The following is a 14,797-nucleotide window of genomic DNA, read 5'->3' on the forward strand; positions in this document are numbered from 1 at the left end:
AGAGATGCTGCAGCTGGTAGCCATGGTCTCCCTCCTCCTCTGGGCCTTCTAAAGTCCTCTTACTCTCAGCTGTCACCTCTACCAATCCTGGTGCTGACCTAGTGGCAGGCTGCAATGCCCACTCGGGAGCTGGCTGCTTGGCAATCACACCTTCTCAGGCCAAGTCCATCTATGAGTCTATTCGTGGCTATAATTAGGCTACGGTAGTGCCAGGACATGCCCAGCAGACTTGTGGGAATGCAGCCCTCTCCTCTGCTGTCCAGAGCTATGGCCCTGGTAAGGCCATGATGTTCCTTTTCTTTTCTCCTGCTGGTTGCTGGACACAAGGAGGTCAGGAGGCTCAGGTGCAGCAATAGGCGCTGTCGAACAGGGCCTCTGCCAAATCCCTGACCAGAACACTGTCTTTGGGGACGACGAACAGGGTCTCTGCAGTGTCCCTGAACAGAGCACAGTCCTTGGGGACGAGACCCCCATTCCTGTGAGCACAGCTGTTGGGGCAGGAAGCAGAAGTCCTGTGGGTCACTGAGGGTGATGGTCAGTGGGCCGCATGGCTTCCACCTGGGCTCCCTGCCCAAGTGCTGTCATCTGGAGACCCAGGGCTGGGAGAGGCCCCTGATTTGCACACATGCCACCAACCTGTCTGCTTGAGTTCATTGTGTTGCTACAGCAGATACTTAAGGCTGGGTGATTTACACAAAAAAGAGGTTTTATTTGGCTCCTGATTCTGGAGGTTGGAAGACTGAAGAAGATTGGGCAGCTACAGCTGGTTAAGGCCTAGGGCTGCTTCAACTTGTGGAGGAAGTGAAGGAGAGTGGACGTGTTCAAAGAAACCACAAGGTCAGAGAGGACGTGGGAGAGAAATGGAGGAAAGCCGACCCTCTAACGCCCTGCTCACTCTCAAGGGAACTAGTCCTTCCAGGGAACAGCTGAGACCACCCGCCATGAACCAAGAGCAGCATCCATCACGAGTGGAGAGCTGCCGGCGTGGAGAGCCTCCAGCGCCGAAGCTCCACGCAGCTCACCCCTGGCGGCTGTGCACAGTGGCGTCCCTGCCCTGCTGTGCAACATGGTCCTTCCGCCTCAAATTATTAATCCATTGCTTCCCACAGTCCCCTGGTGTTGCTTTCTCTGCCACCTGCCGGGACAGTGCTAGGATCCCCACTTCGCCAGCGAGGGCCCTTTACTGGCTCTCAGCTTCTACGAGCCACTAAACCGTGAGTTTGGGGTTTCCTTTCAATGCCGTCAAATCCCCTGACCCGAGGAAGTACTCCAGGTTAAACGGCCTCTGCCTTCTCCTGGTTCCTTATTGCTGTTTCTCCAGCCCTGACAAGGCATCAGGGAGCTTTGCAGCAACCAGCCACGGGAGCCCTCCTTGCGGGCGTTATTCTCCTCATCTCCCTGAAATACCTGATTGCTACCCAGCAAGGCTGCCCCTTTACCAAGTGTGTCCCAGGGAGGACCCCTGCGGGCAGGGCGTCCGGCCAGTCAAGCGCAAGAGCAGTCCGCAGCCCTGATGTCACGAATTCTTGGCACATTTTGTACCAACTATCTGTTCTGCATTCTCGAAGTAACAGGCACCAAGCCAAAATTAGATGTGAAAAGATGTTTTAGTGGAAATACCTGTGAAAGATAAAGGGGAGAGGAACAGGAGGAGACAGGGAGCAATTTCAAACCAGGAGCGAAGCCTGATAGCGCGAGAGAAGGAGAAAGGCGAGGAGAAGATTGGAGGCTGGAAGCACTAGGCCCCGCAGCTCTCAGACAGCCTCGACCAGGTCGCTGGGAAGCCAAGCCGCTGTTGCTGTTAGAGGGGAAGCCTGTCGGGCAGCAGCGTCCAGCTGCCGTGCCCACTGTACGCAGCATTGCCCGGGAGGACACGGGGCTGGACAATGCAGGTGAGGGGACAGAGGCCACCTGCACCGCCCACAGCCCGCGCTCTCGGGAGGGCGCATAACTGTTGCCACCACGGGATGAGGCAGAGGCGGGAAGAAAAGAAAGAAGCGAATCCAGGAGGCCGGTGGGAAATGGGATGGAGCATTGCTGGCAACAGGCAAGGAAGGCGGCGAGCAATTCTGCCCCTGCTTACACACGAGTGGGGTCGGCGGCAGGAACGTGCAAGTGCGCTCTCACGGGGGCTCCGACAGCCGGAGACAGAGAACCGCTAAACGCAGGGACAGCCGGAGACAGAGAACCGCTAAACATGGGGACAGCCGGCGACAGAGAACCGGTAAACGCGGGGACAGCCGGAGGCAGAGAACCGCTAAACGCGGGGACAGCCGGAGACAGAGAACCGCTAAACGCGGGGACAGCCTGAGGCAGAGAACCGCTAAACGCGGGGACAGCCGGAGAGAACCGCTAAACGCGGGGACAGCCGGAGAGAACCGCTAAACGCGGGGACAGCCGGAGAGAACCGCTAAACACGGGGACAGCCGGAGGTAGAGAACTGCTAAACATGGGGACAGCCGGAGGCAGAGAACCGCTAAACACAGGGACAGCCGGAGACAGAGAACCGCTAACCACGGGGACAGCCGGAGACAGAGAACCGCTAAACACGGGGACAGCCGGAGACAGAGAACCGCTAAACACGGGGACAGCCGGAGACAGAACAGATAAACACAGGGACAGCCGGAGACAGAGAACCACTAGACGCAGTGACCCGGAGACAGAGAACCGCTAAATGCAGACCAGAGTCGCGAAGGTCCAGCTTCATGGAGCCACTTAGCAGGGATCGCCCCAGAACCCTCGGTGGACCCAGGTGGCATCCCTCCACTATGACGGTCACCACGAAAGATTCAAGGTGACTGTCGTCGGCTCTATACAGTAGATACCACACCTTAATACACCGACTTTGAAGAAATTTTCCACAGAATAACTTCTTTAATGTCCCATGTGAAAAGGGCGGGTCTCTTCATTCCCTACAAAAACTCTACAAGGTGAAAGCTTTCGCATCCCTGACAGAGGACTTACATCTTACTGCCTTTCAGATACACTGCCCGCTCACCGCGTTTTCTAAGATTTTATAGCTACCATTCTGCCAGCTTTTAAAGTTACATTTTTGATAGAAATTGTACTCCTTCCTTAACCTTCTGCAATTAAGGAAGCAGCTGCCAAAAGAATCAAAACTTTAATGTCGAAGAGCACAATTATTTTTGTGTTATTTAATACAATTCAAGGTTCAAAGGAAATGCTTGTAATTTCCATATTTATAATTTTCATGTCTTTCATAACTGCACATAAAAATAAATATGGGTCTGAGAGTAATGGCTTAAAACATTTTTAAGGCCTGTTCCGATTGTGACAAAGGAGGGTCTGTGAATGACACTCTGTGGCTGACTTTAACCTGTGAAAAGCCATTCTATGAAGGAGGGTCACGTGGTCCTGGGTACCTGCCAGGCATATGTCTGATGGCTGGAGTGAGAAATGAGGCTGGAACCACGGTAAATTCTGAGCAGCAGCAGCTTTCACCCCGTTGTCACCAGCATTGCCCTCCGTTTGCCTCACTGGTTGTCACTGTCACACATGTAAATAATGGAATGCTGCCACCACTGAAGTCACCATATCCACACTCGCACCTGCCCTGGGGGCTGCTTGCAATCTGAACGCAGCAAGAAAGGCAGAGAGTTTGGGCCGAGTGCTTGAGTTCTGCACTTGCCTCACACTAGCTGCACAATTTACAGCAGTTTACTCAATTTCATCACGTCAAATGCCTTACCTGTTACACGGGTGTGCTGATACCCACTCCTGTTGGTGGTCGTGAGATTTAAACATGTGTGAGCGAGCTGTGTAGGCTACACAGTCTAATTTCCTGCTGAAATTCCCATCAGAGGATCATCTTCCTTTTGATTCTGGAGAAAATTAAGTTTAATGTATATCCTAACAATTGTTAATTATTTTAGTTCATGTGTTTTAGAGACAGGGCCTATCCTATCTCTGGGGAGGGGAGAGTGCAGTGGTGTGATTATAGCTCAGTGTGACCTTGGACTCCTGGGCTCCAATGATTCTCCTACCTCAGCCTCCCAAGATGCCGGGGCTACAGGCATGAGCCACGGTGACCAACCTAATATTTTAAACAGAGGTGACTCTCACCCCTATGTGTTATTGAATTTGCTCTCATTTGAAGATACCAGGATCTTCCTCACTGCCAAATCCAATCACAGTCACGTGCCCACAATGGTGGTTGGGTCAACTGTAGACCACATGTTTGAGGGTGGTCCCAAGGTTATAAAAGTGCTGAAAAATACCTGGTGACATGGTAGCTGTCCTAAAGTCACACGATGGAGTACCCCCATGTTTGTGGTGATGCTGGTGTGAAGCTTCGGGCAGGTCCTCCAGGAGACATTCTGGAAGGGCAGCTTTGTCCTCACGGGAGAGGATAGCTCCATATGTGCTGTTGCCCCTGAAGACCTTCCAGTGGGATGAGATGTGGAGGGGGAAGGCAGTGGTGCTGATGGTCCTGACCCTGCAGAGGTCAAGGTGTGTGTTTGTGTTTTAGTTTTTAATGAAAAGTGGATAAAGTAAAAAATGTAAAAAAAACTTTAAAACAGAAAAAAGCTTATAAAATAAGGATATAAAGAAAGATTATTTCATATAGCTGAATATGTTTTAAACTAAGTATATTATAAAAGAGTAAAAAGATTTTTAAAAATTGAAAAATTTATAAAGTAGAGCCAGGCGTGGTGGCTCATGCCTATAATCCTAGCACTTTAGGAGCCAAGGCAGGAGGACGCTTGAGGTCAGGAGTTCTAGACCACCCTGAGCAACACAACAAGACTCTGTCTCTACAAGAAATAGGAAAATTAGCTGGACGCGGTGGCTCGCATCTGTAGTCCTAGCTACTTGGGCTACTTGGGAGGCTGAGGTAGAAGGATCACTCACACCCAGGAGTTTGAGGTCGCTGTGAGCTATGATGATGCCACAGCACTCCAGCCAGGCAACAAAGTGAGACCATGTCTCCAAAAATGCCAAAAAGTTTATAGAGTAGAAAAGTCAAGCCAGACACAGTGGTGCACCCCAGCTACTCAGGAGGCTGAGGGGGAAGGACTGGCTGGGTAACACAGTGAGAACCAGTCTCTAAATCATGATAAAACACAAAGATAGTCCAGAAAGAAAGACGGGAGAGGACGGAGAGAGGAGGGGAGGGAGAAAGGCGAGTGGAGGGAGGGTATTTGGTGGGATCTCACCTAATGTACACAATGCAAGGGGACATTTCAAAACAACTAAGAGTATATTATAAACATAGTACCACAAAAATAAGTAAGCGAGGCGATGTTACATTAATTAGTTTTATTTAAGCATTCCACATTGTATATCAAATCATATTGTACCCCATAAATGTATAGTTATGATTTAATAAAAATTAAGTAAAAAAATAAAAACATTAAAAAATAGTGCACTAGGTTAACTTATTATTGATGGTAAATGTTTTTTACCCTCAGCTTACTGTGTTTATAAAGTCTACACCATATATAGTAATGTCCTGGGCTTTCACATTTGCTCACTATACTCACTCACTGACCCAGAGCAACTTCTAGTCCTACAAGCTCCATTCATCAGAAGTGCCCTATACAGGTGTGTCATTTTTTCTTATTCTGCATTTTTACTGTACATTTCTATCTTTAGAGATGTTTAGGCACATGAATACTCACTGTGTTACGAATTGTCCACAGCACTCAGCACAGTAACATGCTGTGCAGGTCTATGGCCAGGAGCAGTGGGCTGTGCAGGTAGCCTGTGTGAACTGCAGGTTGGGCAGGGAGCCTGAGTGTGCAGGGGGTATGCCAGGGAGCCTGGATGTGCAGGGGCTGTGTGGGGAGCCTGGGTATACAGGTAGTATGCATGGAGCCTGGGTATACAGGTAGTATGCATGGAGCGTGGGTGTGCAGGGGGCTGTGTAGCAGATGTGTAGGGAGCCTGGATGTGCAGGGGCTGTGTGGGGAGCCTGGGTGCACAGTGGGCTGTGCAGGGAGCCTGGGTGTGCAGGGGGCTGTGTAGTGGGTGTGCAGGGACCCTGGGTGTATAGTGAGCCTGGGTGTACAGAGGGCTGTGCAGGGAGCCTAAGTGTGCAGCAGGCTGCACCATCTGGGTATATGTAAGTCACTCCATGATGTTTACATACAAAATCACCTAACACATTTCTCAGAATGTATCCCCACTGTTAAGGAACGTATGACTATCTCCTTTTGAGACCTTCTCTATTGCTGCACTGAGGTGTTAACCATTCTCCTCCTTAAAACATTTTGTTCACCTTGGCTTCTCTGAGCCCACCGTTTCCCATATTTTTTCTGATTCTGGTTTTCTGTAATGGCTGGTATGATACGGAATGCGATTGACAGCAGGAAGCAGTGAACAGCATGTCAATTCAACTGCGATCCAAGGATGTCAAAACCAGCCACAGTCATCGCTGGAAAGACAGAGGCCAAGGAGGTGCTGCCACTACCATGGGAAGCTGGGGACCAGGAGCTGAAGAACACCCTGGAGGTAGTGGGACAGGAGCTCAGAAAGCAACACCTAACACTGTCCAGTGGCCTCACCTGACGCCTTTCCCCTTGGGCCTGGTCCTCTTTGATGGGAAGAGGGCGCAAGTACAGGTGGAGGCTCGCCACAGCTGCCAGGTACCCACGGCGCTCTTTCCCTTCTGGCCTTTCAAGTTGTTCCCTAAGTTCCTATTTCTTTGGCTTGTTTCCACCGACAGATGCCCCCTGAGTGATCTCATCCAGTCTCATTTTTTAACTACTAAGTCTTTGTACAACTTCCTGGCTATCTTCTGGTTCTTTTTACCTATATACCTTGCAGTATTTAAGGCTCAGATGCCCAAACTGAGCTTGGCAACTTCACTTCCAAACTGCAGACTCTCATTGTGGTGTCACCACCCACCCAGCTTTCATAATTAGTAACTGTGACTCCAGTTTCTTTGCTGACACCTAGGAAGTCACCAAGAATTTTAAAAATAATTATTTATTTTATTCATATTATGACATGACTTTTTTTTTTTATTAAATCATAGCTGTGTACATTGATATATTCATGGGGCATCATTCACTAGCTTCACAGACCATTTACCAAGTTTCACATATCCAGCCCTTGAGCTAAGCTCTCTGCCATCCCTTTATAGACAGTAACTCACCTAATCTTCCTAATAGCCTTTAATATAATAATGGCCTTATAGGTGTTTTTGTTATTATCTCTATTTTAGAGATGAATTGTCTGAGCTCAGCATATTTAAAATGTTCTTTCATGCTTTAAATAGTTGCTCCAGTTACACAAAACTGAATTCAGGTATTTGGCCACTGGGTCCTGCTATCTGGCCTCCCTGCCGTGCTGCTGTGTGTCCCTTCTTGGAGAAGTCTCAACCCCCCTCCGCCAGGTCATTCACCTGTGCTCTGAAGCAGGTGGGTTTGCATTGGAAGCCCCTGGCTTCTGCCGGACAAGCTACCTGACCTTTTCTGCATTCGATTCCTCATTGACAAATGGATGTGTACTGAGTACATCACAGATTTTAAATGAAATAATATGAAGAAAAAAAGAAACAAAGAATAAAAGTTTAGGTAACCCATGTAAAGCTGTATGCCAGTGATTTTCCTGTGCCAAAGGAGGATCTTAGGTGTGCCACAATAATTTTTAAAGATAATTATTTCTGAAAGAAGTTCAAAGCAAAGTATATTCTTTTCTTTTTCTCTCTCTTTTTTTTTTGATCAACATAGTATGAGTATGGTGGAAGTTTAACTATAGTTTCAAGTGTGCCATGAGATAAAAAAGGTTAGAAACACTGCTCTTTACACTTAATTGCTGTTGTGATTATTCTACACCAATATAAGCCTCAAATGTTTTTACTTTGTTTCAGAAGATTTCCAACTGGTCGACAGGAGCCAATAAATTCATTTTCTCAGTTTTTCTCATAATTACTTTTTAAAAAGCTAAATCTGATCATCTCATTTTCCTGCCTAAAAGACTTTGATGTTCCTTTTCTCTATGGATTGCCTTTTATGCCATACTAAAGTGGTGACTTAAAATGGAATCAGCTTCCTAAAATGGGAATGACATCTGCTACCTTCCTCATTTATTCCCTGCTCTTCCCCTGAAAGCAGCATGGGCTCCAGAGACACCAAGCACACTCTCCATGGGCACACCAGTCCCCAGGAAGCCTCTCGGCCTCCTTCAATGTCCTGTTTCAGTACTTACCCCATTCTATCCAGAATATTCCTACTTGTCCTTCAAGACCCTGTTCCTCATGGAGATTTTATGCCCAAGTTAAAACTGAACAACCCACAGTGTTATGAAGAGTAATTTATCCATTAATATTTATCACAATGAATTTGTAATTACTGAATTATAATTACAGGGAAAAGCCCATTTCTAGGTAAAAATCAATCAAATATGGTATGTTGTGCAGTGACTGGTACATTATAGGACATGTATATATATGTATGTGTGTATACACACTTTTTTTTTTTTTTTTTTTTAAATAGTCTCATTCTGTCACCCTGGGTTGAGTGCTATGGCATCATCATAGCTCAGCAACCTCAAACTCCTGAGTCAAGTGATCCTCCTGCCTTAGCCTGCGAAGGAGCTGGGACTACAGGCACCCACCACAACACCAGGCTAATTTTTCTATTTTAGTAGAGATGGGGGTCTTGCTCTTGCTCAGGCTTGTCTCAAACTCTTGAGCTTAAGGGATCCTCCTGCCTGGGCCTCCCAGAGTGCTAGGATTACAGGCATGAGCCACTGTGCCCGAACCTCTGTCTGAAAAAAAAAAAGAAAAGAAAAAGAAAGAAAGAAATATAAGTATTTATTTATTGAGTTAATAAATAACTCAATGTGTATTCTTACAGTTTATAAACTCTTTTCATACTTGTTATTTTCATCACATCAGTATATATAAGCATAAGACTGTCAGGATACCAGAGACATTATTATTATCACTATCACTATTATCAATATAAACTGAGACTTGGTAAACCTCTCCAACATTGTCCCCAGTTGCAGAATTTTAAAAATAATTACCAGTATTTTTAAAAACAAAGGCTAAAGTGAGCACTCAGCTCATGGTAAGAACAAAGAGACTGTAGGCCACAACAGCTACCTGTGGGCACTGCTACTGGGTGACTGAACCGAAGATCAGTGTTCCTTTCAGTTTGCCATGGAGACAGCTTGTAAAGAGTCAGGCTAATACCTGGAAGGAGAGGAACTCACTAGAATTACAGTAGCATTCCAAAGTCTTTGCAGTTTCCAGCCGTTTCTTTTATGTGGCAATAACAATTCAATTTAAAAATGTAAAATTAGTAGATTCCATGCTTTCCTTTAATTCCTTGAAAACAACTGAGAAAAAGTAACAAAAAAAGACAGTTGATTTGAAACCTAGAGCAGTGTTTATAAAAATGTGAATAATGATTCATTAGTAAACACAAAACCAATTATACCTTCCCAGTAATATTTAAAAATGCAATAGAATAGAACAGGGACTACTAGGATGTGCTGCAGGATATAGGGAGTGATTTCTGTGAAATCTTCATCTCAGTTGTGTGTGTGTGTTTACTGGACCAGGACATAACATACATTTTCCACTAAATTGGGTCAAAATGTCTGAAATCTATGCCTTAAAGGACATAGCAACACTGCTGAAGGAGTGGGATCAAGTCCAAGCAACCACTTGATAAAATTGGTTTAATAACTTAATACCTTGTAATCATGTCCTCCTTAGAGCCCAAACCCCCAATTACAGCATCATAACCCCCAAACGTAATCAGTACCTTATTCATTCACCACATTTGGCTTCAAATAACATTTAATTATTCCCTCCAATTAAATCCATCTCTAAGACATGAGCATTTACTACCATGAAATTATGCAGAAGAATTTTCCATAGATTATAAGGTCAACACCAAGAAAGAAATTTGTAAATGTTTTGAGCTAAAGTAACATCACTAAAGTTAGATTCAAACTGCTATTTTTTAGGACTGGCAGGAGTTTCTGTTTGCATATTATTATGTTTAATTAGAATTATTGCATAATTTTCTCCTTACTGTTAGTGTCTTTACATATATGGGCTAGCACAAATAGACATTTAATAAATGTTTGTCAGGAAGATGGAACTCATTTGGGTAAATACATGTTCTGAAATGTAATGAGTGACTCAAAGTTGCAGAGTGAGCTAGGACTATTCATGCTTCTCACCCACTTTAAAGAATATACTTTTCAATCTCTCAACTCTGCAAAATAGAGCTTTACTAGCAGTTAAAATGCACAATTTTTAAATCAAAGGAATAAAGTTTAAAACAAGATGAGCTATTCTTTTGCTAACATAGTAGCATGGACATAAACAGAGAAATAAGTACTTTCATACAATGCTTGTGGTAGGGAAAACTGAAGTAATGTGGAAATAACTGTCAAAAATCTTTAAATGTGCTTGCTCTTTGATGCAGAAATTTTACTTCTAGTTCTTTATTCTATGGAAAAGTAAATGTCTTTAAATATGGACATAAAGTTATTACACTCGGTGCTTTTTAAAAATTTTATTTTATTTATTTATTTAATTTTTTATAGAGACAGAGTCTCACTTTATTGCCCTTGATAGAGTGCTCACAGCAACCTCTAACTCCTGGGCTTAGACGATTCTCTTGCCTCAGCATCCTGAGTAGCTGGGACTACAGACACCCGCCCCAACGCCTATTTTTTTGTTGCAGTTCGGCCGGGCCCAGGTTTGAACCCGCCACCCGTCTGGCGCCCTATCCCCTTCGCCTCAGGTGCCGCGCCAACACTAGGTGCTGTTTACAAAGGATAAAAATTAATGAAGTAAATTATGATGAGTCTCAGAACAGAATAATGTATAGCTGTAAAAATACTGATGCGCAAATATATTGGCATAAGAACTGGAGGAGACATAATGTAAAAAGCAGGAAACAGCTGTAAACTGTTAAATGTCATTTAAAAAACATTTTTATGAGGTGAAATTCCCATAAGAAAATTAGCCACTTGAACAACTCTGTGGCTATTTACTACATTTCACAATACTGGGCAACTACACATCCTCTAGCTGCAAAGTGGGATTCCTGTCACTCTAAAGGGCACGTGCACCCATTAGGCAGCTGCTCGCATCACTGCCTTCCAGTCCTGCAAATCTACAATCTGTCTTCTGCTCTATGGACCCTCCTATTCTGATAGTCCTTAAGGTTAGAATACTGCACCTGGTTCTATGGACCCACCAGTCCTGATATTCCCTGAGGTTGGAATACTGCCTTTTGTTTTTAATGTTTTTCCCGAACAGATTACACACTAGTATTAAATAGGCTGTTTTTGGGCCTGTGTCTGTACGCTACACACTTACCCGTGGGACACACGTTTTCCTTTGCTGATGGTCCTTTGCGCCAAGCCGAAGGCTGCTGAATCACTTTGACTAAGTACGGTTCTCTGCTTCTGAGTTTCAAATAAAATAGTGTCCCGAGTAGCGCGTTTTCCCGCCCTCTGCCGTCGTCTCTGCACTCTGGCCTTTGTTTCGGGCGGCTTCGTGGGCTGCAGGCGCCACTACCCAGGTTTCCCCTCTGAGGGATCGGATGACAGGGACAGAGGGACGGGCGAAGGGCGCAGCTTTCTCCTTCCTACACAGCTGGGAAAATACCAAGCACAAAGTTTCTTCCAGAATTTCTCTCTTTTACTTCCTACAAAATCTCAAATTTTATTTTTCACTGTAAACTCAAACTTTGCCAAATACGCACATCTCGAGCACCGCGGAGGCGCGTCCGGGCATCGCGCCCGCAGCCCCCGAGCTGCTCCGCGCAGCGTCACCGGGCCCCGCGGCGATAGGCGCGGGGTGCAAGGCCCCCCTGGAGCCCTGGGCGGACGGAGGTCGGGAGGGGAGGTGGGGAGGACCGAGGTGGAGGGGAGGACCGAGGTGGAGGGGAGGACCGAGGTGGAGGGGCCGCCCGCCCGCACAGGTGTCCGACAGAGGCGGGGCGGCTCCCGGCTCCTCCTCGGGCCTCGGGTTTCTCTCCCCGCCCTCGGCTGCGGCCTCCCCCGCCGCGCCCTGCCCGGCCTCCCCCTCGCTCTCCGCTCGCAGCTCGCCGCTCCCGGTTCTCCGCCGAGGACCCGCACCGCGGGCGCCCGGGAAGATGGCGGCAGCGGGCGGCGGCGCGGGGCCGGGGCCGGGGCTGAGCGGGGACGCCCGGGACCCCGCGCCTGCCGCGCTGCACCCGGAGGAGGTCGCCGCGCGGCTGCAGCGGATGCGGCGGGAGCTGAACAACCGCAGGAAGATCCTGGTGAAAAACCTGCCCCCGGACAGCCACTGCCAGGTCGGGGTGCGCAGGCGGGGCGGGGGCTGCGCAAGGTGCCCGGGGGCCGGGGCCGGGGCCGCAGAGGGGTGGGCGCGGAGCGGGGCGGCGACCCGGGCTCTCGCGGCGCCTCTCGGGTTCCAGCCCGCAGACGCCGTGCGGGAGGGGTGGGGGCAGGTCGGGAAACTGAGGCTCCGAGGGCGCGGCGCCTGGTCCAAGGTCGCGGGAGTCGGAGAGGCGCCTCCGGGCTCGGCAGGCGCTCCGCTCCCGCGGCCCGGGGGTGTCGAGGCGGGGGGCGCACGGGGCGGGGTCGCGGGAGAGAGGGGAGTGGGCTTTGCCCGGGCAGAAGCGCTGCACCAAGTTTCTGTGGGGCGGTTCTCCGCGCCCCGCGCCCTCCTGCGGAGCGGGCCGGGTTTGCTGCCCGGTGGGAATGAGGGTTACAGATGGGCCTCTCTGTGTCTTCAACCCACGTGAACTGTTGCTCTTAAGATTAGAAACTCTGAATCTATTGAACTTCTTTTTTTCCCCCTGGTTGCAAAAGTTACGTGCTCGTTGTAGGAAAACTAGAAATATCAGAGAAATGCAAAGGGGAAAAGTGGAAGTCACCCGTGTTCCTGATACCTACCCATTGTTAACCTGGGATTTTAAACATCACACATTGGTATTTTTGTTTTATCAAAAACGAGATCACTTTTGATTTTTTAGGGTTTCTTGTCTGGACGTTCACATATATTTCACATATAATTCACGTAGAACTTGAATTTTGTATTTCACTGTTTGAGTGTGGTGGGCTGTCTTGGTAGTTGCAGGTTTTGGCCCACTCACATAATTCCTCCTGTAACCTGATTAACCTGGTGCATGGAATCGCAAGAGGGCTGGCTGTGGGCAACGGCATGGCAGTTCCTCCATCTGACCCATAAATAAGAGCAGTCCCCATTACCTGTAATTAGACGTCACCTAGTCACTCCCTGTAAGTGTGAGTATGTAACCCTTCTAACCCATAAGCGTGAGAGGCCATTTTGCTTCCAAAGTGCAACGTGAAAAGAGTCGTGTGTCCATATCCTATGTCTTATCCCGCCGCTGCCCACTTCCCATCTGTCAGGTGGGGCTTTGTGATGCTACCTAGACGGACACCTGCCATGGAAGGATTTCTTGGAAGCGACTTCCCTGCCCATGCCAAGCAAGGACTGCCAGGGAGCTCAGGAAGAGGGAGACGTGGAAGAAGAAGCAGATGGCATTTGAGAAAAAAAGAAAAAAACAACAAAGAAATAGCAGCACTGTGTGCAGATAATACGCATAGAGGGAGGGACACAGAGAAGTGTCTTGGTTTCCTGCCACGGTTCCTTGCATTAATTCTGACATCATTTAGAAGTCAAGACAATTCTGTCTATGCTAACTTTGCTGTTGCTGACTTTTCATTTCCCTCCTCAAAAGACATGAATAATATATCAAAGGAACAGTTTTAATTAGGCCTGATATTAGTGATAGAGACTGAGATTTGGGTTTTTGAGATATTTTTTCTGTTATGAATTTCTGTTTAGCCTAAATTTTAGGATTTTCTCTAAGGAGTAACCATACACTAGTGAATAACATTGGTGTTAGAGCTATGTCTAGATGAGTCTGTTATGCCAAGTCGAGTATTTAAATTCTTTGCCATATTTTTTGAGAACTGAGTTTTATCTGAAAACAAGAAAAGTTAAGAACCAAACTTGTTCCCAGACTCGTCCTTGCATTTCTTTTCTATAATAATTTCTATGACATTGTTTTTAGTATGTCTGGTATCTAGCTTGAACATCTACACAGTGTTTGTACCGCAGACTGGATGCTGTTAGCTTGAGCAGTGTCCTCACTGTCATCCTACCACCTCCGCTACTTTTCCATTAGTTGTAACTATCAGTGGTCTGAGTTACATAAGTAAATAAAATAGACCAAAGTATGCTAATTTCCAAAAGCCATTAAGAGTATTTCTTATGACTTATTTAGAGTGAGAATTGCTATTTTTATTGGTCCAATAAAATTAACATTTATTTCATCTACTTTTTCTCAAGTTTTAATGTTTTTATGAATATGTCCTGTGTGAATTTTTTTGTATTTTGTCTTTTATCAATTTCTCTCAATAGTTGTCATTGCTGGAGTTTTATTTTTAGTGCCTATATTTTATTATCAACTTGCTAAAGAAGGTTTAGCTTTTATTTTGTATCTTTTAGCCAGTAAGACCTACCTTAAATTACCTGGGTTAAAACTATATACTTACCCTTATGAAATGATTAATGTGGATTTGGTTCATTTATTAAGTATTTGTAATACTTAAATTCTTTTTCTTTTCCAAAGAGAGTCCATGTTTATTCATTTATTTTATAATATTATATCAAGGATTGAAGATATTCATAACTCTAGTTTTCAAACTGTGTAGTTATGCCTCTAGAAGAGCTACTGGTTGGTAACTGACCAGTAGAAACCCACTGATTTTTTCCTAACAATTTGAATACATAGATATTTTCTTCCTTAAATGCAGTTTTCATAAATTTCAAATTTTATTT

General features: G+C 46.3%; 1 protein-coding gene across 1 annotated transcript in view; it reads left to right on the forward strand.

The window, feature by feature from the left end:
• Positions 1-11,717: 11,717 nt before the first annotated feature.
• The window catches only part of RAVER2 (ribonucleoprotein, PTB binding 2), a 67,262-nt gene continuing 64,182 nt past the window's right edge, over positions 11,718-14,797 (forward strand). Inside the window, exon 1 of the mRNA XM_053590427.1 lies at positions 11,718-12,278. Within this exon, the coding sequence (XP_053446402.1) occupies positions 12,099-12,278 (180 nt within the window). The 5' untranslated portion in view covers positions 11,718-12,098. The remainder of the gene's footprint in view (positions 12,279-14,797) is intronic.

The sequence above is a fragment of the Nycticebus coucang genome, chromosome 5, assembly GCF_027406575.1.
Source record: "Nycticebus coucang isolate mNycCou1 chromosome 5, mNycCou1.pri, whole genome shotgun sequence".
NCBI lineage: Eukaryota > Metazoa > Chordata > Mammalia > Primates > Lorisidae > Nycticebus > Nycticebus coucang.